Source organism: Mastigoproctus giganteus, chromosome 9 (genome assembly GCF_048544385.1).
Source record: "Mastigoproctus giganteus isolate SK-2022 chromosome 9, ASM4854438v1, whole genome shotgun sequence".
In the NCBI taxonomy this organism is placed as follows: domain Eukaryota; kingdom Metazoa; phylum Arthropoda; class Arachnida; order Uropygi; family Thelyphonidae; genus Mastigoproctus; species Mastigoproctus giganteus.
The window spans coordinates 129,248,920-129,273,871 of record NC_143583.1 but is presented as its reverse complement, the minus strand read 5'-3'; the positions used below and the strand labels follow the sequence as shown (position 1 = coordinate 129,273,871).

Genomic DNA, 24,952 nt, shown 5'->3' with positions numbered 1-24,952 from the left:
CAGTATTCCAAATGTGGTCTTACAATTGCCTCATACAGTGGGATTATGACCACCCTATTTCTATAGGATAATATTCGATAAATCACTGATAGGACACCATGGGTTTTCCTGGCTGCCTGTCTACACTGCTCAGAAAACTTCATATCTGCCCATATCATAACTCCTAGATACCTTTCTTCCTCCACTGTTTTTAATTCAACAACACCAAGTGTATAATTTATTTTGAGGGTTCCTATTTGCCAAGTGTAAGACCTTGCATTTTGCTGCATTAAAACATAGCTGCCACTTCTCTGACCGTCTTTGACTTCTGTTCAAGTCATCCTGAAGAAGTGCTACTTAGTACTGATCATTAACAACTTTTCCAATCTTTACCTTGTCTGTAAACTTTGACGTCACGCCTTCTATCCCTTTGTTGATGTCATGAGTGAGGAACCTCACTCCTGATGTTACACCAATCTGAAGAATATTCACTAATCCCAACAAATATTAAGAGTGTTGGACGATTGGCAGACCAACACATCAATAGCTCAAGTAGTCTCTGTTCTGCAAGAGGAATAGAGAACTATACCCATTGCAGTCTACTGTTTTTGTTGGTGGAAAGTTCTCAGGAGGATGGAGTGAATCAAAGCAGACAAAAGGGGACTGATATGCTACTGACTGTTTTCAGTACTAACATCACTGAGGTTGGAACTAATTGAAAGATTTAAATCTATTAGTATAACTATTCATGAAAAATTCAGCAGACAAGTAAAAGTCGAGTGGGAACATATGAATTAATTAAATTTTTGGATATAGTTTATACACACTGGAAGAATATTATTATTATTATTATTATTATTATTATTATTAGCTACATGGTGCAAGGGCAAGGAAGCCTAAGGTTTATGCTGCACCAGACAAAAAAAAAAAAAAAAAATTCCTGAGTAACCCTGAAAAAGAGAGAGAGAGACGAAAGTAGAAGAAAATCACCAAGAAAGAGAAAAATGATGATATCCAGTTCAGGACCCTGGATGTGCCAAGCCAATACTCACCAGATGTGAGCCACTGGGGTTATATATCCGGTTCCTTGACATGACATGGCCTCAACAATGCCTCTCGCATGCACACTGCTCAGACTCCCTCCATTCACTAACTGGCAGAGTAGAGACAGTATGATTACACATTGGCAGATCCAAATGCTGCCTACAGAGCAACTAACAAGTTTGGTCTGATGGCATTAGCATTAGTAGAGGCATTTGATGCAAGAAAGCAAGTTTATGCAGCATCAGCCAAAAAAAAAACAAAAAAAAAACCCACTTCCACTTCACCCATCTGTTCGTTCCAAATACCTGTCCAGCTGAGCCTTAAACTTATTTAGGCTATCAACCTCCACTACAAGGGATGGAAGTCTGTTCCACCAACCAACCACCCGCTGGCTAAAGGCAAATTTCCTCACGTCTATCCTACATCTGTCTTTCCTCAATTTGAATTTATGCCCTCTCAGGTGATTTTTCTGAGCTAGAGGAAGAATCCCATCAGCATTGAGCATGCTTAAACCATTCAAGGCTTTATACACCTCTATCAGATCACCTCGCTGGTGCCTAGTCTCCATACACTGTAATTTGCAAAACTTAAGCCTTTCTTCGTAAGAGCACCTCTTTGTTCCATTCACTAATCTTGTTGCCCTTCTCTGTACTCGTTCCAGCAGCTCTACATCCTTCTTGAAATGAGGCCTCCAGACCTGTATACAGTACTCTAGGTGTGGCCTGACCATTGCCTTATACAAGGGAATAATCACCTCCTTATCCCTGCTGGAAAAATTCCTGTATATCATTGACAATACTCCATGAGCTACTCTTGCAGCCCGTCTGCACTGCTCAGAGAACTTCATATCTGCCTGCACAACCACCCCCAAGTCCCTTTCATTCTCTACCACTGTCAGTGTAGTACCACAGAGTTGATACGTTGCTCTGGGGTTGCTGTTTCCCATGTGTAGTACTTTACATTTGTCAATGTTAAACTTCATTTGCCACCTCTCAGCCCATCTGCTCAACCTTTCCAGATCCTGTTGCAGCAGCATAGTGTCAGTAGTGTCCTTGACAACCCTGCCAACCTTTGTATCATCTGCAAACTTGGACATTAAGCTTGATATACCATCATCAATATCATTTATAAATACAGAAAACAATAATGGACCCAACACTGAGCCCTGAGGGACTCCACTAATAACATTAGTCCACGATGAGCAGTGTCCATTGATTACCACTCTCTGTCTTCTCCCCCTCAACCACCCCTTTATCCATAGCAGCAATTTGCCTCCAATGTCACACTGCTCCAATTTGTGTAGCAGTCTTCCATGTGCAACAGTATCAAAAGCCTTTCTAAGATCCAAGTATATAATATCAAAGTTATTCCCTGCATCCAGTTCTTTTGTGACTGCATCATAATATCCAATCAAGTTGGTCAGGCAAGACTTCCCCTTAACAAAACCATGCTGTGTCTGAGCTATAACTGAAGTCTTGTCTAAATGATCCTGCAGTGCTTCTTTAACCAGTGCCTCCATTAATTTTCCTGGAACAGAAGTTAAGCTCACAGGTCTATAATTACTTGTGTCAGCCTTTGATCCTCCTTTGTATATTGGGGTCACATTTGCACATTTCCAGTCTATGGGTACCTCCCCTGAGTCCAAGGAAGCTCTCATAATTATGGCTAAGGGTTTGCTTACTTCCTTTGCTGCCTCCTTTAATATAACTGGATAGATCCCATCCACCCCGGGTGCCTTTCTCGTGTTTATCTTCAACAGTTTCTCCTCCACTTTACTCCCAGTTATTTCAAGATTCTGTAGCTTACTGCTAGAGTTGAATACACCTCTGGCATTCCCCTTGCTGAATAACTCCTCATGTGTGAATGTCGATGCAAAATATTCATTTAGTTTGTTAGCTACCTGAGCAGGATCATCAACAGTTGACCCATCAATATCAAGTGGACCAATCTGATTCATCCCCTTCCTTCTGGAGTTAACATAAGTAAAGAACTCTTTGCTGTTTTTCTTTGCATCCCTTGCCAAGAATTTCTCGTAATCTGCCTTTGCCTGCCTAACCTCCTTTGTAACTTGGTTGCATATCAACTTATATCTATCATAGGCTTCTGTATCATGTGTTAATTTGTAAGTATCCCATGCATTTTTCTTCTCTGCCATATGCCTCATTAGTTCATCTGACATCCATTTTGGCCTAAACCTTGAACAATATTTCTTAGTTGGTATGTAAAGCCTAGTAGCTTCCAAGATAAGTTCTTTGAATGCTTCCCATTTTGAATTTGCTGTTGGTAACATCATCAGTTGGTCCCACTGTATAGAATTTAAATACTGTCTCAGTCCATCGTAGGGAGAGAGAGAGAGAGAGAGACGAAAGTAGAAGGAAATCACCAAGAAAGAGAAAAATGATGATATCCAGTTCAGGACCCTGGATGTGCCAAGCCAATACTCACCAGATGTGAGCCCCTGGGGTTATATATCCAGTTCCTTGACATAACATGGCCTCAACAATGCCTCTCGCATGCACACTGCTCAGACTCCCTCCATTCACTAACTGGCGGAGTAGAGACAGTATGATTACACATTAGCAGATCCAAATGCTGCCTAGAGAGCAACTAACAAGTTTGGTCTGATGGCCTAACTAGCAACTGGAAAGCTCTGTGAAAACTGTTTTAGAGCTGTACCCTCAAAATATAATGTATATCGGATCTCATCATAGCCTCAAAAAAACATCACTCACATTGCATGATAGAGGAGATGGGGGATTTCCAGAGCTTGCTCTGGAGACTAAACATGGGTTTTGCTACTATAAGCTTCCAAAAAGCAAGGTGATGGTACTGCACTAGATGATGAGTCATCTAGTGTTGCCTAATGGCATTCATCTGCATGGTGAGGACAGCACACCCTCAACCCTAGCTTACATTGGTTCAAACCTAGGTAGTCACCTCCACTCAACCAGGTGCAGTGTTTCAAAACTTGCATATAGGAACTAGACACAGGTCTACTAACAGTTACACCAAGAAACATTTTGATGTTTTATTACAATCTTTACAATACGGATGAGATATATTAAATTTAATTCTATCATTCTCTTGCACACTTTTGCTGTCATTCTGTTTCCATTTATAAATAAAAAAAATTATTTAACTTATTTTGAAGAAATTTTCTAGTTAAATAACATTTAAAATTAAACAATGTGAAAACAATTTAAAAAACAAATTAATTTATACATGAAACTTGAAAAAAAAATACTAAAATAATTGGTCAGTTTCAACTAAAAAATTAAACAAATTAGATGTTGATACTCCTTATCCAATAAAAGATTTTAATAACATACAATCAAATGTAGGGAAAAAATAACTGTAACTTTATTTGGTGATAAGAAAATACTTTTAAAATTACTTCTGCTAATTAGATTTTCAAATAAAATAATTGGTATAAATATTTGACACATATACACCGGAAAAACAGAGCGCTAAGTGAATCAGCGCTAAATGAGTGCCGTATTCCCATAAGAGAACATATGCATTTGTGAGTTGTGGTTTCTGCCATAGGATATTTCCTAATCAATAATGGAACAGTCGTCTTTCCTGCTGCTAAAATTAATTCTTTATTTTTTATAATTGTTCTTACAGTTGAACTTACCAGTCCTAAATTATTGTGCACACATCCACTTGTAAGTCAGTCTTTTTTTTTCCTTTGTAGTCTTTGTACCATGTCCAGACATTGTTGCACTATTATTAACTCTTCGAAAATGTAACTGCATTGCATTAATTATGATACAATGTTTGAGTATTAAACTGTCCGTTACAGACGATGTCTAACGCTGTACTAAGTGATGACTAGACTTCATATAAATGAATATAATGCAAATATTACAAGCAATACTGCATATTTCTTAACGTGATAATTTTCCAAATGTTGATCTAGGAGCTACCTAACAAGTCAATGGACAGCAATTAAATTAGTGTGGGAGAGAATTTCACTGAGTGTGGGAAAATTTCTCAAGTCGAAGTGGGAAAGGTTTTAATGCTGTTTTGCTATTCATTCTCGTGTTATCGACTACATCAGATAAAATGTTTTCGTTATTAAACATGCTAAAAATTCAATCTGTAAAAGAATCCAGTTCAAAAATTCAATCTGTACACTGGTAAAAGGGCATTATAGTGAGATACGGGTTATAATATAAGAACAGCATTATAGCAAATCAGCATAAAGTGAACTGCGTTATAACTAGGGCCTACCATACCGGAAATAATGAAATATATATAACACTGGTAAAGCATGGAAATCCACAGAGATTTTGATTTTTATAAAATTCATAGTGTTTCATGATGTACTTTAGTGCTAATTCTAAAAATCTAAATTGTTTTCTTAGATACACATTCTATGATATGTAATATGCATACCGCTTCCTTCTTGAATGACAGGTATAGACAAGCCCAAACATATTTATATAGCTACCAGACCTGCAAGTCAGGTAGTTGTGTAAACCTGCAGAGTGTTTCTTCTACATTCAGTTGTTTTCTGGTGCAGTTGTGCTAACTAGTATCTGCTTCTAACGTGATTTTCATGTTTTGTGTCTTTGACAATGGCAACTCATGGTTGCGTGAACAATCCATATCTGTTACATTTGCAGAAACTATGTTGGGACAAATCAAAGGTAGGATATGATATACCATCATTTGTGAAAAATGTATATTTTGGAATTAAATTAGGTGGCTGAGCTAAAATTTGGGCTGCCCCATAAAGTGTGCTGTACATGTGTGGAGAGCTTGTGATTGTGAAAATGTGTTAAAAAGAAAGCCATCATATTTGACATTCCTATGGTGTAGAGGGAATTTAAGGATCATGGTTAATGACTCCTACTTTTGTTCCATAAAATTTAATAGTAATAGAGGCATAGGTAAAGAGGCCTGTGTGCTCTGGATTCATTCTGTATAATATATTATATAGCACAGAGAGACAAGGAAAGTAAAATAAAATAAATGACAGGTTTGATGTTAAATAGTAAAACAGAATATATTAAATACACACAGTAAAAAAGCTTTTGGTTATTATGGTAACCTTCATCAGTTGAACTGAAAGTTTAGGAACATAGAACTTAAGAGCGTGTAGTGCCAGTCATGCACAATAAACTGCATGATGTAACGACTAACTGTTTGAAGTTGAAGCCTGTGGTTGTGATGTATGTGAACATTGCCAACGTTTGTCAGTCATGAGAATGGTTGCCTCAATAATAGGGTGGACAAGACATCCACTGCTTTCTGTTGACTGAAGTATTAGAGCACGTGACGTGCAATGACTCCAACCAGGCATGATGTCGGTAATGGTGGAACCGATCAACAACCATAACTTCACGGCGTGGGCCAATTTTGTGTTAGGTTGACCAGAAGTGCTCAGCAATGGCCGAGTGTTCTATGTCTGCTAAGCAGATGACTCTTTTGTGTTCTGAGATACATTTGCTGAGCCTTCTGCCAGTTACTCCGATGTAGCAACCAGTGCAGTCGTGGCAAGAAATTTGATAGACTAGTCCACTTTTAGTAAGGTGGGAACCGGTGTTTTCACTCTAGAGATGAGGGATCACGATTTCCTGCCTGGGAGCTCTATGCACTTTATCCCATGAGATTTCAGGACTCTAGAAACCTGCTGTGATAGGTTCCGGTAGTATGGGATAAAGGCACTTGCGGCAGAGTCGTTCAACAGGAACATTCAAGATAATGACTCCGCCGCGAGCGTCTTTATTACTTACTGTACTTACAAAGAATTTTGCAGTACTACCGCTCTAAAAGTGACCGATTTTAGAATTTACTGGAACTGTAGAGCTAATCAAAAATGTCTGGATGTTGAGGGATTTTAGGATTGCAGTCTGTTTCATAGTTTTTTTTTTTTTTTTTTATGAGAACCCCAAACACGAGAGGTATTATAACCTATAGTACTTAGTACCGTGCTTGGGTTGGAGATTGAGAAGACGAAAGAAGATATTTGTTGACATTGGACTTGAACTTCTGTAGATTGTAATTTTCAGGAAATACGTATGAAGGAAGGTTGTTCCAGAAAATGGCAGTTGAATGAATAAATGAGGAAGATGAAAAGTTGGTTCTGTGGGTTTGAAGTTGGACAGTAAATGGATGTTGGCTGGTGGCGGCACGTGTTCGGACTGTTTTGAAAGAGAGAGCGGGAATTGTAGAAGCCAATTCAGAAGAACAGTGCCCATGGAAGTATCTGTAGAAGAGGCACGCAGCAGAAACAGTGCGTCTATGAGACAGCGAGTGGAGAGACTCTGTTAGAGATGAATCATTAATAGTTGACTGTTTATCATGGATTTGTGATGTTGCAGGAGAGACACCCAGAGTACATGAAGTTGAAGGTACAGGATTTTCAGATGTAGGCTTGCTGCTATGGCTCATATTCTTCTTGGTTGCCTTTTTAAACATTTCATCCAATTGAAGTTTTTTGTGCTTTGATCTTTCCCTTTGTAATTTTTCATGAATCAAATAAAGATTCATTAGCTCTTATTCCACCACAAAGGTACATTGTTCTAGTCCATTGATTAATTCACCTGACACTAAATTAACTTGTTAATAGTAGGTCTTTCAGCTACATCTGCTTCATTTTCATCACCATTGTTTTCATCAGGATTTAAAACAATGTATAATTTCAGAGTCAGTATGGCGATAAACAACAGGTGTTTCTTCATCGACATCCATCCGCTTGGCCAAATTTTCTTCATTTAACCTACTTGCTAGACCCTTGGCAACAGGTCCTGTAACACCTTTTGCCTACTCAAGCAGCTCATGAACAACCTCTTTCTCATCTGATATAAGAAATCCTGTTGTAAAGTCATTGTCAAAATTTTCATCTGGTGATTAAACATAAAAGAAGGCTACAACTTACCAGCCTTTCTTTAGAGTTGATGCTTGTACCTTCTCCCAGGCACTAAAAACAAACCAAAGGACGTGTTTCAAGTTAAATTCTTTAATAAACATATCTATAGGCTTGCCAGCATTAACCATATCTAACATATGTTTCATGAAAAGTGAGCAATAATTGGCCTTCACAGAGCACAGTATTCCTTGGTCTTGGAGTTGGATAAGTAATATACAGTTTGGCATAAAACACTGTATAAACATTTTCCTTATATATAACAGTTCATCTTTGGGGTGAGCTGAACATTTGTCCAGAATAATAAGAATTTTGCAATCCTTAGGTAGTAGGCCTACAGATGTGCAGTGTGCTCTTGCTTCTAACACAAAAAACTTCAAACCATTCTAAGATAATCTCATTGGTAATGGAGCCACTTTTATTTGCACGTATATTACTGGGTAAATTTTAATACCTTTCAAGGCCCCAGATCATTTACTTTTTCCAATCACCAAAGGCTTAGATCTATGTGTGCCTGCAGCATGTGAGCACACTAAGATGGTAACTCTATCCTTGGATTGTTCAAATTCTATCAGCTCATCTTCTGTTGTTAATGTCCTCCTAGGTGTGCACTGCCAATATAATGCATTTTATCTGCATTAACCTGAGGTGCTCATCAGCTACAAGCTTTGCAAATTCATCCACATACTCAGCAACTCCATTGTGATTTGTGGACTGTTTTTCTCCACACACTTTATACATAGAAATTCCATGATGCTTCTTACACATTTGAAGCCATCCCTCACTATAGACACACATATTCTAATTTAAGTTCTTTATGAAAAACTAGGCCTCTTCCATTAACATGATGCCTGACAAGTCTATTCCATCACTCTGACATCAAAATCATTCCATCATCACTCAATTGTACTCAGTACTCTTACCATCTTTCATAGTTTTTCTAATTCTCATTTGCTTCTTGGAATCACTGTATAAAATTTTAATATTTTGTCCTTTTGCTTCTTTATATCATAAACAGTTGACAAACCAATAACACAGACGTCACACAACTTCTGCATGGAAACACCTTGATCCAGGTTTTTCAATAGCTCTACCTTATCTTGTATTGATATGGACTGGTGTTTACACTTGACATCACCACTGACACTTGCATCTTTCTTAGAAGCCATGCTTATGAGTAAATTTAATAAAAATAAACTAAACTAATAACAAAAAGAGGTGCTGGACCAGCCATTCCTGGAAAATCGGTCTTGTACCTGTTCTAACTAATACAGTTCTAATATAAAATTTCAGGGAAAAAACACACATGGTAATTTGGATTGATATAGTATTTTCAATTCCTCTAGGAGCAGCCACAACAATTATTTTATTAAGCAGCTTACCATAATTGTAGCTGTTGCTGTTTCATATTCTCCTCCTCCCCAGCACTCACCAATATTAGGACATTTAGCTTCCTCACACACCTGGAGAAAATTAATTTTGATGTTAAATCTTGATTTTACTTAAATAAAAAATTATATTATATTATATTATTAAAAAAGATCTTTTAATAAATAAGTATTAAAAAACAATACAATATAATGCAGTCTTAAAAAGTGAATAATAAAATAATTATAATCAAATGCTTCACCAGTTTCATCCAAGTGTATTTTTACTACATCCTGGTACAAGTCTTTTTAAAATTGGCATAAGCTATTTTAAACTATCCTTTCTAATTTAAAAATGTGTTCTCTAACTAGTGGCAGCTGAGGGAATAAAAAACAATTATCACCACTGTTTAGTTTAGTTATTCTTTTAAAACTTTAGATAGGACCCAAAGGAAATAAGATTCTCAAATGTGTTGCAATTTACAAAATTGAAGGCTTTTGTATTTTATAAAGTCATGGTTAAACTACACCTTGATTACTGCATTCAGGTCTGGTAATTTTTTTAGGGTAGAATGTGGACTTGTTGCTCTTCAGTGCATCCCCCTCCAGCAACTCCACAACCTACATGAAAAAGCAGAGTCACTACACCTGAATACAATAATCATGATGTGGTTTAACCATGGCTTTAAAAAATGGAATAATCAATAAAAAGCAAAATGGCACTTGTTCGAAGGTAGTGAAATGGTAAGGCAACTTATAAAAAATGTTCTGCTTGTAACACAAGACCTTCGCTTACTAAGTGCAATGCTCTGCTGGCCATCAAATACCAAAGTGAGAAAGATAATGTATTATCTTGTTCATTCTGAATTATTCTAATAATATATTTATCAGAATAATCTATTGACAAAATTCCTGTACATCACAGTAGCAACCTCTCTGCACTACTGAAAGGACCTTATTGTTAATACAACTTATCGCTTATCATTAATACAACTTATTTTTTAGTATCTTCTGCCAGCAATAATATAAAGATAAATTAAAACAAATATATACAGCACATATGAAAAATTAATGATACCAATCATATTATAAGCTATTTATTCTAATTTATTTCCCTTAACATAAAAAAGAACAGCCATGTGTCAAGGATTAAGGCAAGGAGATATGACTAGCATTTTATGTACTATTGTTATAAGTATCATATGCAAAAACGTAATAAAAAGCAATGCCCAAAGAGAAGACAAAAAATAAATAAAAATAAGGAAAGTTTCAATCAAGTATAATTCTTTGAATGAGCATATATGCAAAGTGACAACAAAGGAATAAGGCAGCTTTGTCCTGTAAAAACAGAAGATGAGCAATCAAAGCAGGGACATATTAGCATGTCATGCGCTTACAGCATTAGTAAGTTCAAGGTCAGCTGATTATTCTTGTGCTAACAATCATGATGAATATTGTTTCATGTAGGTGTAAAAATTATTAACCATTATTTAAAACCAAGAATTAATATCAAATTTTGTATGTTGTTAAAAAATCTGGGTGCAATACTTGACATATTAAAATAAATTTATGGTAATGAAGTGATTTCAAGAGCAAAAGTGTTTAACCTGATAAAAAAAGGTCATATTTCTAATGGAAAAAATGTCTATGACAATGCATAAAGCAGTATCATCCAATTACCCACAGGAGTGGTGAAATTTTTCAAAATGTGAGATATTTAGTTTATTAATAAAAAATAATTTATGAGAATAATGGCTTAAGAGTTAAATTTATATTTAAAAAAAAAAAAAACAGACTTATTCTGAAACAAAATTTAAATGAGGAAAGTTCTGCAACTATGGTACCATGTATTTTGAGTAGGTACAGTAAAGGCATAATATTTAATCCGAACTTTCAGGCAAAGCTGCAAACCTAATGAGAATTGTTAACAGCAATGAAACACAGTAGGGTAACACTGTCATTTCATTGTACTGAAATTTTTTTCTAATGAATAGCAAAGATTTTTATGATTTTATGGACCAACAGATGTGTCACCATGAAGTAAATAATAGCCCAGCTCAATCAGAGAATGCTAGGGATAGGAATCCAAGTACAAACCACATGTACTGTACTGTCTAAAACAGTGGTATTTAACCAGCACTGGAAGTGCATGATGTCCTTTTGGGAGGTACACTCACAAAATTAGCTTTATTGAAAAATTATCCACAAATTTTTAATGTCTATATGGTAAATTTATTGTATCAATCATGTTTTGGTTAATTCAACTTTTAATTTAATTTAATAAATTTAATTTTGTTGCACAATCCTTGGATATTTGCTAATACAGCTTCCTTGCTAATATTAATTCCATGGCTAATACTAAGTAGTCAGTCATCACTGGTATTATAAACAGGTATCTCAAAAGTGTATTAAGGGGCATAAATTTATATATAACATGGTCACAATACTCTTCAAGAAAATTGTAAATATATGTCGAGGCAATAAAAGGTTGACTACAACTGGTCTCAGCTACAGCAATAGATGAACTTTCAGTACACCACTGCTGTCTGTGCAACAGGAAGAGAAGTCTACACACGGGATTGAGGAGCATCAGAACTCGACACTGGGGGACTGGAAAAGGATCTGCAAAATCCAACAAATCCTCTTTTAATAATATCATGCTGAATGCAGAATTAGGGTGTAGCAACAATGTGAAGCCACGAATCTATCATATGCAACCAAAACATGACAGGCTAATGGAAGTGTGATGATCTAGGGCAACAGTGGCTTATGGGTTAATTTTTGTGTGTATGTGCAACATGAAGCTTTGGCATCCTACTGAGTATTAAAAATATCAAAAATTGACTTATTACTGCCCTGACTATCCCGAACTGCATGGCTCCAGTCTGGGTTTGTGGCTTGTGATGTTCTCACTGGACATGGCCTGAAGTCAAGGCTGTTTTAGTTGGGGTTGCCCCCAACTGAAACAGCCTTGATGGAGCTGTGTGTTTATGGTGAGTCAAAGACTGGCCTCCACATGGTGCTGGAATGTGTGTTTTATGAGGACATTAGAACAAGATTGGAGCGAGGAATGCTTGCTCTCACTGCTTCTGTTGTAAAGAAATTGTTTATTGATCGTAACAGTTTTTGTTACTTTGCAGATTTTTTAAAAGTTGCTTATTTGAGAAGTAGGGCAATGCCCAGCTAGTGGTAGCGACATACCTCCTCGTAGTGGGGACAGTAACTCGTGGTGTGGGGTGTGATTGGCCCATCCCCACCACGAGGCCAAATGGTTAAAATTGCTGAAAAAACTTATTGTTTTTGTTTAATTGAGTTGACCAGTTGGTCTTGTGTTGAAATAACCTACTAGACTGGTAGAAGAAGAAACACGAATGAGAAGCAAGTCGCATATTGGTGAAAACCCAGGTGGCGTCTTGGGATGAAAGCTCACTCAAGTGACAAATGCCCTGCATATCCCTATGCTTGAAGTGCCTGTGTGCATGATGCACCCTCAGCACATGCCTTGACCAAGTTCTGATCTAGGGTTATGTTTTGCTGGAAGTCCCTAGATTCCTTTGAACCAATACTTGAATTTTTTAGTACAGTGGATTCTGGTTATTTAGGCCACTGGTTAATAGGGGCAGCTGTTTATTTGGAACAAATCTTAAAGAACAGAGCCTAATCAAGAAAATAGCCCAGGTTTTACTTCGCTTAATTGGGACAACATGCCGTTTAATTGTGGCAGGAACGGCAGCACTCAAGATTACCCCCAATTGTCTCCAACTGGACTAAAGCACATTTCTGGAGGTTTCCATCATAAACCAATAAAAACAATTTGCAGTTTCTTGTTTATTTGGCTTTTCTGTTAGTGCAATCTATTATAAACAGGTAGTAAACTTGATCTTATTGCATTTGCGATAATAACCGATAGCTGGAATTAGTGGGTTTTTAAGTGATTATGGTGAAATATGTTTCCCCTTCACTGAAATCTTCAATCATATAAAAATAAATAAATTTTCAGAATCTTCTATTCATTCCTATTTTTATGTTTCGTAAACTTGTTACTCCATATCTTACTTGTGCGTATCGTGTTAGTTGTAATTTTGTACTTGTGTGTTCTTTGTTATTGATTGCTTATCTTTTGCTGTTTTAAATTTTACAACCCCAAAAAATGTCAGTGAACAGAAATATCAATTAGTTAGTATATGCATATTACAGTGTTGATTAAGCCATGTAAGCTATGTAAGCATAAATTTATTTTAATTTTGCTAACCTGGGGAAAATATTGATTTTCACGTATCATTTAATTTCGCTAATTGGTAAAGTAATAAAGTGTAAATTTGTGCTTAATATATCTTTACTTTTATAGCCTGTGGATAACATTCCTACTATTTTTGCTTATTAGAATCGACATTTAATAGAATTAAAATTCAATTCACAAACGTGATCACAATGACCAGCGCTTACTACCTATTGTATAGGGAACGGTATTTTATTATGGAGAGTCCACTGTAACATGATTTGATTGTAAAGTGGGGGTCCACTGTATTTTTAACTATTTATGTGAAAATTTGTATAATCGGGGCAGCTGCTTAATCAGACCAAAGTGCGCTAGTCCCAATATGTCCCAAATACCCGGAATCCACTGTATATTTAACTAATAAAATGATGCTTCGCTGCATTTGTGAAAAGATGGAAAGAAATATATAATGTAATAAATAATTGCTAAGATGAGCTGACAATAAACTTTATGAATGAATAATTTGGTATTATAGTTCTATTACATATAAATTAATAATTTATCTGTAACAGAACCACATCTGTATAGACAGATAATTTGTTAACAAATATGATCAGTTTTTTTTTTGTAAAAAAATAGGTGCCAGTACTCATTCTTTGCTATCAGGTAAAATTTAAAATTAAAAGGATACGAAAGGGACTCTAAAAATTTCTTTTTCCTGATATTGTTACTTTCGTAGTAATGTTTTTGGAATAAGAACAACAAATTTAGAATATTAACACAGTTTATTAAGCATAAATTTATTATTCAAGTATATAAAAAAATAAGTAAAATGTGAATAAAATAAGTAAATAAATTGGTCAACTACTGAGTGCGGGGCACTCAGGATGAATGGTCTGTAGTCACGAATGGTCGTTAGTGCAGTATCTCAAATAGAGAGCTTTATGGTAACTGAAAAAAAGTTTCTAGTACCCTGGCTTGACCTAAAACTCAGGAACTAACGAAAACATTGTCTATTTGAGTCTTTCCAGTTGTTGTGAATGACAAGGGTGGGAGAAGTGATTAAAGTCTCGGGAGAGAAGCGACTGGCAGGTGAGGGCCGTGCAAGACTCCGCGCAGGCGCATCCCCACCACCACTGCCGCCTCAACACTGGCTCTCTGAGTACCTCCTTGCTAGGACAACTCAAGCTTTGAAAATTGTTAAAAAATACTTCTCGTCACAAAATTTATAAATGACCTTTATAGAATTATTAACTAACTATTTAGCAAACTTTTTGTCACCAAAAGGAGAGTTACTTAGTACAAAGAAGCACGCTATCGAAGTGAAATAAAAAATTGTTTTTTTAATTTTAACACAAAAAGTAAATGATAGATTTCAATCGGTATAGTTTTCCCTTGATAAGTGTCGAATAACGCATCGCTAATGTGATTTTTAAATTTTTAGCTCCATTAGCGGAGGAAATAGAGGGGGGGAGGACACAAAAATTACATTTTTCTGTCTGGCGCCGCCATTTTTAATGTTAAAAATATTAAAATTATATTTTAAACATACTTGTTGAGCTCTTTCCAATGGTGTATGATAAGCTATAGGTTGTCAACAACATTTTTATCCCCCCACATTTTAACCGCCCTCCATTTCTCAGACAAATTTTTGTCAACAATGATCAATATGGCATTATGTTGGCCCACATGATGTACAAACCCATGCAAAATTTCAAGTCAACAGGTTGAGTGGTTCCAGAGATACAATGCTATGACAGACAGACGGACGGACAGACAGACAGACAGACAGACAGACAGACAACTGAGTGGCATTTTAAGGGTCGTTCGTTAGACTATGGGCCCCTAAAGTAAAATAAGTAAAAATAATTTCATAAAATTTTTTTTGTAGAATATTCCAAATTTTTATTAAGTTCTCACACAATATGCCAACTTCTTTTCTTCCTCTTTGTATGTCTCTTGCTGAATGACGTTTCCAAAGCAATCACGAATCGACATATTTTGCTGGATTGAAGCCGGTTGGCAGTGGGCCTACAATTTTAAGAAACAGTAGTGAAGAAACCGTTTTTGTCATCAACGAAGCTGTGGTTGGGCTGACAATCAGATTAATTTGTGAAAATCCTCATTCACATTCATTCGATGAAATTGGTTTCCTACTCAGAGCGTCCATCAAATGCTTCAATTCTTCCGAAACCATCTTTTCAATTAAGTACCCCCAAAATTCCTGAATTGCATTTAACTGTAACCTAATAGACAATTTTCTAACTTCATTTTCAAATGCCAACAATTCATGTTTAGAAGGTTTAATACCTTTAATGCCTTCCTTCTCTCGTCATCGGTATTGTCACTACAGGTGACCCCACTTAACGCTGATAATTCGTTCCGGAAAAACAGAGCGCCACATTCCCATAAGGTAACACATGTATTTGTGGGTCACGGTCGGTGCCATAGGATATTTCCTAATCAATAATAAATGGTAGTGTAAAGATGAACAAATGTTGGTCAAAATGTTTAATATTCAAATATTTGTACATACAAAATATTCTTCATTGCACATGTATATAATTATGTGGTAACTACTTGCATATCAAAATTAAACTTAAAATTTCAATTAAAATCATGAATTTAATTGACGAATTTAATCATGAAAAATGTGTCGATTTTGTTTTGTACTTTGGCCCACTTCCTGGTAAACTAAAAAGGGTTTTAATTTTAAATCCCCCGCAGCATTACCACCCAACAATAAAGTCAACCGATCCTTCGCCAACTTTGAAACTTGTCATGTTTTTTTCTTATTTCAATATGAAACTTCTTTTAGGCATTTGTTTCCAAAAAAAGTCCTGCTTCATCTTTGTTAAAACCTTGTTGAGAAGTATAACACATAATACCCCTGTTCAATAATTTTAACAAGTTCTTTTTTGAAAGTTTCAGCTCCTTGATCTGCACTTGCGGCTTCTCCCTGGATTTTAAATCTATTCAAACAGCCTTTACTAGTTTTAAATGGTTCCACATTTTTTTTTTTTAGGTGAGTTTTCTTCAGATCATCATATAGGCTATCTCTCTCTCTCTCTCTCTCTCTCTCTCTCTCTCTCTCTCTCTTTTATTTCATTTTATTTTTTATAATTTTTAACTTAACTGAATTCTGCATTGGATATTATCTTCAATAAAATTAGTTAAAGTCTCCATTTCAATCCTAATAGCCATCCTAGCCCTAGTTGCTTGCAGTGGAACAGCTGTCTTTCCCGCTGCTAAAATTAATTCTTTATTTTTATAATTGTTCTTACAGTTAAACCTGCCAGTCCTAAATTATGGCACACATCTGCTTGTTGTTGACTGGAATCGATTTGTTTCAAAACATCTAATTTAATTTTCAAATTCAGTCCTTTTCTTACATTTGTAGTCTTTGTATTGTGTCCAGACGTTGTTGCTTTTTATTCTTATTCGCCATTATTAACTCTTCGAAAATGTAACTGCGTTGGTTGTATTAATTATGATACAATGTTCGAGTAAACTGTCCATTACGCACAATGTCTAGACATCGGATAAATGCATATAACTCAAATATTACAAGCAATATACTTGATCATTTTTTAAATGATCAAGTATATAATGTTGATCTTGGAACTACAAAACAAGTCACTGTACTGCAATTAAATTAGAATTAGGAATTAGGAAGATATTGTTTCGCAATGTAATAATTTCATTTTCAAGTAATATTTTCTCCATCTGAAAAATCTCAGCGATTTTTCTGCAATTTGTTTCGTATCTAAGTCGACATTAAATGGATAAGAAATATATTGAACAATGTCTTCAATTGTTTTAAAATCAACAAATCTGGTTTCAAAATCATCCACAACTTTCTCAATTTCAGAAATATATTTCTCACTATTAAATTCAAAAACAGGATATTTTTGCAAATGAACTTGCATATTTGCAAAATTGAATTTTTTATCTTTGAGATCCTTAGCCATTGCCAAAAATTGATATTTATATGAAGAAATACTACTAATCAGTGTAGTTGAAGTGCCTTTCTAAATTTCCTTTTTTGGGTATAGCCACGGAAGCATTGCAAATCAAACAACATGTTTCTTTTATCATTACAAAAAAGTATTCTAGTTTCCACTCTTGATGAAAATGATACGTTTTGCTCTTTTTCGTAGTATTAATTTTAAATTAAAGGGTATTAAAGTAATATAAGTACTGTCCAGTTATTAATATTAAGTAAGCTAAATAACAATTCAATGCATACACCATGCACTCCACAACGTAACTGTGTGCATTTTCACTAGACAAGCCTAGGGCTGCGCAGCAACAACAACTGATCAACTGTGTGGCGATCAACTGATCGCCACACAGTTGATCAGTTGATCGCGATCGACTTGGTGGCCACCCCTGGTGTAGTGGGGTTTCTGCTCACCTAGGCTCAATGTTGGTGCATAAATCATTATAACCTTTAGGTTGTACCTCTTAGAAATCCTGATTATTATTGTTCTTCTTGACACCCTTGGTGATGTATTTTTGAATTCCAAAATGTTGTTTTTTATATCTTTATGGACCAGAAAGCCAACTCTACCTTTGCCCCTTTCACTGCTTCCATTGGTGTACAGTAGATTTCCACTTGATAAACTTAAGTGATTCATTTCTCCTTCTTGTTTCAGCCAAACCGATGATATTCCAATTCAATTTTCTAATTCCTTTTTCAGCTCTAATATCCTGTCTTCACCAATGAGCGATCTTACGTTGTATCAGGCCAAGTTCAGTTTCCATGCATGGCAGCCTGGTCGTACCCAGAGATTCTTAGCACTCTCTGCTTTCACTCTGATCCTCTTGCTGCCATAAGAAGGGAGTGAGAGACGCTGGGGACTGAGGGACATTTGTTTTGTTGTGCTGTCGGGTTTGGTCTTTTCCTCTTCACGCTGACCAGGTGTCTCGAAGAGAACCACTCTACACGTTCGTTGCCACCTAAGTGACGTAACAGGGCTTACCATCGAGAAGGTCTGCATGAGTGGATTTTAGGGAGGCAGGCCAACCGGACTTCTCCTAAATCTCCTGTAATAGAAAGATACTGTATCCATTAGTGTTTTAGACTGACTGTCTGATAACACACAGAATACCTGTTCTCCTCTAAGCCCCAGATGGCCTTTACTCAAACTGGTAACCATTACTGAGTATAAATGTATAAATAAATAGGCAGATAAAAATTATAGAAAAATTCATTAAACATGGCTATCATTCAACTAAGAGGTGGTCATCTTTAATATTTCATTACCAAAGTCATCATTATGAATTTCAATGTACTAATATTAAAAACATTATATTTATGGAAATAATTATTCTTATTTTAACACTTACAGTATGCAAATTCAATTCTCTTAATGTTGATTTAAGCCGATGATAATTTTTCCCCACTGGAATTTCTCTCTTAAGCCATGGTGGAAGATGTAACCTACAGATATAAAAAAGTATATATGGAATTAAGAAACTTTTTCCCCCATATACTAAGTTCGGACAATGAAGTAGGAAGATGCTCACTGACAATTAAAAATAAAATTACAGAACACTTAAATGATAAGAATTCCAGTAATAATTTATTCTCCAAATATTAATTATTTCACTATGAATTTAGTACAGCATCTGTATTATATTAACACAATTTGTTTACACAACCTCCAAATATGACAATACCCATCTAAGAGAATATTACTATCACCTGGAATATCTTGGAAAATTTGCTGTGAGGTTGTGAAAGTGAAAACAACAGAGTTACTAACAGTTTTCTTGAAGTAAAAGACTGAGCTTTAGTATTAATTAGAAATGCAATTAAATTAAATGTAAGCACTTGTGGTTCTTTAATGAATAAGACAATATAAACTGAAATTAGTATGAAACGCACTGAATACTGCATATTTTAATATTTGTATTAATTATATTTTCCCTTAGTCCAACCACTTGTGTGAAAATGCAAAGGTATAATGACATCAATAAATTAAATATTCAAATTATTCTTGCAGATGGGTCTAATTGGATAACTCAACTAACTTGAAAAGCAAATAAAATAAGCTCCTTATGTCTCATAAATCCAGCTTTTGATACCAAAGCTAATAACAAAACAATTAAATTTTAAAGGAATTTAGATTTAGTGTCAAATAGTTGACAACAGGACAATTTGAAAATGGAATGTCAGTCCTTGGTTAGGAGATTGTGGCCTAGTTACTGATTACTAAATGGTTGTCAAATGAACTAATGAGACTAGTGGCAGAGAAGAAAAATGCATGGGATGCATATAAATTATCAGGCGACAAAGAAGCCTATGATATAATAAGCTAGTCTGTAATCAAGTCACAAAGGAGGTTAGGCAGGCGAAGGCAGATTACGAGAAATCTTTGGCAAAGGATGTTAAGAAAAACCAAGGATTTCTTTACTTATATAAACTCTAAAAGAAAGGGGATGAATCTGATTGGTCCACTTGATATCGATGGTTTGACTGTTGATGATCCTGCTCAGATACCAAACAAACTGAATGAGTATTTTGCATCTACATTCACACATTAGGAGTTATTAAGGTTTGAAAATGCCTCAAGGTTATCAAATTGTAACAGGGTGCTTAATGATTTTGTAATAAATGACAACAAAGTGGAGGAGAAATTGTTGAAGTTAAACATAAGAAAGGCACCTGGGGTGGATGGGATCTATCCAGTTATATTAAAGGAGGCGGCAAAGGAAGTAAGCAAACCCTTAGCCATAATTATGAGAGCATCCTTGGACTCAGGGGAGGTCCACATGGACTGGAGTGTGCAAACGTTTCCCCAATTCACAAAGGCAATCGAAGGGTGACACGAGTAATTGCAGACTAGTTAGTTTAACTTCTGTTCTAGGTAAAATAACGGAGTCACTTGTTAAAGATGCATTGCAGGATCATCTAGACAAGACTGCAGCAATAATTCAGACACAGCATGGGTTTGTTAAGGGAAAGTCTTGTCTGACAAATTTGATTGGTTATTATGATGTGGTTACAAAGGAACTGGATGCAAAAAATAATTTTGATATCATATACTTGGATTTCAGGAAAGTTTTTGACACTGTTGCGCTTGGAAGACTACTGCACAAATTGGAGCAGAATGGTATTAAGGGTAAGTTGCTACAATGAATTAAAGGATGGTTGAGTGGGAGAAAACAGAGGGTGGGAATCAATGGGTGCTGCTCTTCGTGGACTAATGTTATTAGTGGAGTCCCACAGGGTTCGGTGCTGGGCCCACTGTTTTGTATATTTATCAATGATATTGATGAAGGTATATCAAGCTAAGTATCGAAGTTTGCAGATGATACAAAGGTTGGCAGGGTTGTTAACGACAGTAAAGATGCTATTCCAACTGGATCTAGACAAGTGGGCAAATGGGCTGAAAAGTGGCAACTGAATTTTAACCTTGACAAATGCAAAGTACTGCATATGGGTAGAAGTAACCCCAGAGAAACATACCAACTGTGTGGTACTACACTTAAGGTGGTAGAAAATGAAAAACACCTGTGAGTAATTGTGCAGTCGGATATGAAGTTTTCTGAGCAATGCAGACAGGCTGCCAGGGCAGGTCATGGGGTGTTGTCAATAATATATAGGAATTTTGCTAGCAAGGAAAAGGAGGTGATTGTCCCTCTGTATAAGGCAATGGTCAGGTCACGCCTTGAGTACTGCGTGCAGGTCTGGAGGCATCATTTTAGGAAGGATCTAAATTTGCTTGTGCGTGTACAGAGAAGGGCAACAAGATTGGTGAGGGGAATGAAGAGATGTTCTTATCAGGAGAGGCTTAAGTTCTGCAAATTGCAGCGGCTGGGGACTAGGCACCTGCGAGGTGATCTGATTGAGGTGTATAAGGCCTTGAATGGGTTGAGCACACCGAATTCTGATGGGATTCTTCCACTTGTTCAGATTACGAATCTAATGGGGCATAAATTGAAATTGAGGAAGGACAGATGTAGAATAGATACGCAGAAATTTGCCTTTAGCCAGCGGGTGGTTAATTGCTGGAACAAACTTCCATCTGTCGTTGTGGAAGTTGATAGGTTAAATAAATTTAAGGAGGAACTGGACAAACATTTAGAGGGGATTGTTTTGTAATTTTTTTTTTTTTTTTTGGCTGATGCTGCATAAGCTCATACACTTGCTTTCTTGCATCACATGCATCTACTACATCATTGCAGTCTTTGTGGCTACACTTACTGAAGTTGAGCAGATTGGTAGTCAAAGGCAGCTGATTCGTGGCTAATTTGTATATTGGGCTTTGAGATATATTATTAGTAGTACTGGCAAATGATGCAAGAAGGCAAATTTATAGAGCATCAGCCAAAAAGGGGGGGGGGGGGAAGCTAACACTTTCCATTTCACTTGTCCATCCCCTCTAGCAGTTTACCTAGTTCTTCCTTCAATATTCAAGTACCCTCTTACACAACACAAAATTGATGAGTGGAGCAAAAGGGTGCTTTTTCTGCATTGATTCTAACAGATTAACATCCTACCTAAAACGAAGCTACCAGACCTGTATACAGTATTCAAGATGTGCCCTAATCATTGCCTTATAGAAAGAGATAATCATCTCCCTATCCCTGTTGGCAAAATTCCTGTGTATCATTGACAAAACCCTATGAGCTGTTCTGGCAGCCTGTCTGCACTGCTTAGAGAATTTCATATCTGATTGCACAAGTTAGATATGAAGTTCTCTTACTCCCAGATCCTTTTCATTCTCCACTGCCCTGAGTGTGGTACCACACAGCTGGTATGTTAATCTGGGATTATACCTTCCCATATAAAGTACCTCACATTTGTCAATACTAAACTTCAATTGCCACTTCTCAGTTCATCTACCTAATTTGTCTAGATCTTGCTGCAGTAGCATACTCTGATTACTATGATTAAGTATCCTGCCAACTTTTATATCATCTGTAAACTGGTCCATTAAGGCTGATATGCATTTATCAATATCATCAATAAATGTAGTAAACAACAATGGGTCCAGCACTGAACCACCCTAGGTAATTCTGATAATAACATTAGTCCAAGAAGAGCACTGCTCATTGATAACCATTCTAAGTCTTCCCCCACTGAACCATCCCTCTATCCGTAGCAGCAATCTTCCCTTAATGAAACGTTGCTCCAATAGCAGTCTTCTATGTGCAACAGTATCAAAAGCTTTTCTGAAATCTAAGTATATGATGTTAAAACAATTTTTTGCATCCAGTTCCTTTGTTACTGTATCATGGTATCCCCTTAAGGTTTCCCCTTAAGAAATCCATACAGTGATTGCAGTATAATTACATTCCTGCCTAAATGAACCTGCATTACTTCTTTAACCAGTGACTCCATTATTTTCCCTGAAACAGAATTCAAGCTAACAGAACTGTAATTACTCATGTCCTCCTTTGATCTCCATTTGTGAATTGGGGATGCGGTTGGTTGGTTGGTTTTTGGTTTTTAATGGCGCATTGGCAGCTAAGGCCATAATGCGCCAAGTCAGAAAATTGGGGATGCATTTGCACTCTCCAGTCCACAGGAAATCCCCAGAATTAAGGGATGCTCTCATAATCATGACTCAAGGTTTGCTTACTTCTTTTGCTGCCTCCTTTAATATAGCCAGATAGATCAACCATCCACCCCAGGTACCTTTTTTATGTTTAGCTTCAAACATTTTTCTCCTTCACTTTCCTCTCAGTTATTACAAAATAATTCAGCTCCCTGGCAGAACTCAACTCACTTATGGCATCCCATCCCTAAAAAATTCCTCAAGAAATTCCCTTATGAATGTAGAAGCAAATACCTATTCAGTTTGTCCGCAACCTGATATATCACCTTCTAAGAAATGCTGTTAATCTGTGGGTGCTTTGCTGCTTCATTGGGATTGGTGATTCTGAGGGATGTAGGGTATACATGAGCAGAGATTATGTTCTCTTATTAATAGGAATTAATGGGGTTACCATTTCGGGAAAATTGCAAATGTGGTCTCTTCCACATTGAATAAATAGTAGTAGTAGTGGCATGTGATGCAAGAAAGCTAGTGTATGAGCTTATGCAGAATCAGCCAAAAAAAAAAAAAAAAATCACACCATTCCCTCCAAATGCCTGTCCACTTCCTCCTTAAATATATTCAACCTATCAACTTCCACGACAGATGGAAGTTTGTTCCAGCAATTAACCATCCGCTAGCTAAAGGCAAATTTCCACACATCTATTCTACATCTGTACTTTCTTAATTTGGATTTATGCCCCCTTAGGTTCGTAATCTTAACAAGTAGAAGGATCCCATCAGAATTCAGCATGCTCAACCCATTCAAGGCCTTATACACCTCAATCAGATCACCGTGCAGGTGCATAGTCTCCAGTCACTGCAATTTCTATAGCCATTGTTTGTATGTGGCATGTATTCCAAGGTCAACTTAGTAGATAATCCTAACGCAACTGACAAGTCCTTCCTTTGTTCCCAATGAAAGAAGTGTACCAATCTCAAATATTAAAACTTGGTGCAATGCTAGATGAATCTGAGTCAATAAAAAAAATAAGCAGATGCCCTAGGCATACCAAACATGTTTAGTCACAGAATACTTTTTATTTTACAATATATTTATTGAACACATTCGTTTGTGGTTATTTGGTTTTTGAAATAAAAAATACATAATTAATGCTCAAATATATTTTATTTTTGAAAACAAAATCAAAATAAAAACAGAATATTATTAATGTACAATTTCAATCAGAAAAATATGCATAAGGTATTACAAAAACCCATTCAAAATTAACAATTGTGTTCCACATAAAAAGCTATATGCATACAAATGCATATAGCTTTTTTATCAGGAAATTGCTGTAGTTGAGTGGATATGTCATATCCAGTACGTGATCTGTCAATAAGGGGAAAAAATGTTAAATTATACTAATAACATCTCAGCTGCCCAACTCAATGCCAGTACCTCACACTTGTGAATCAGGCAACACAGCAGCAATCTCCAAGGTAGAATATGCTGGTCCCACAGGAGGAAGTTATTGTCGGCAACTCATTATTATTATTATTGCTCTTATATTATTTCTCCCTGATTGAGGGATTCCACACCGAGACGGGTATTGCTACCAAGTACACAGGGTGGTTGTAATGTCTGGTGTTACTGTTGGTCGAGGAAATCTCTGACTATCCTACAGGTGTTCAGGATTGCGACTTTCTGGAGTTCTTTGGAGCTGTTCTCTGGGAGACCTATTGCTGCTAGGCTGCTATGTAGAGTCTTTGGTACCATACCGGTGGTCGACACGATGATCGGGATGGTCGATACTTCTTGCATATGCCACATCTCCTTGACTTCATATCTCAGGTTCGTATACTTCCTAATTTTTTGCTCATGGGTTTTCTGGACATTGCTAGTGTTGGGCACCACTATGTCAATCAGGTAGGTAGCCTTTTCCATCTTGTCCACGAGGGTTATGTCTGGTCT

At 36.4% G+C, this 24,952-nt stretch overlaps 1 protein-coding gene across 1 annotated transcript in view; it reads right to left on the bottom strand.

The window, feature by feature from the left end:
• The window catches only part of Las (lipoyl synthase, mitochondrial), a 144,989-nt gene that overhangs the window by 74,460 nt on the left and 45,577 nt on the right, over positions 1-24,952 (bottom strand). The window contains exons 3-4 of the mRNA XM_090381046.1: positions 18,839-18,932; positions 9,283-9,363 (exon numbers count right to left, since the gene is read on the bottom strand). Of these exons, the coding sequence (XP_090237172.1) occupies positions 9,283-9,363; positions 18,839-18,932 (175 nt within the window). The remainder of the gene's footprint in view (positions 1-9,282; positions 9,364-18,838; positions 18,933-24,952) is intronic.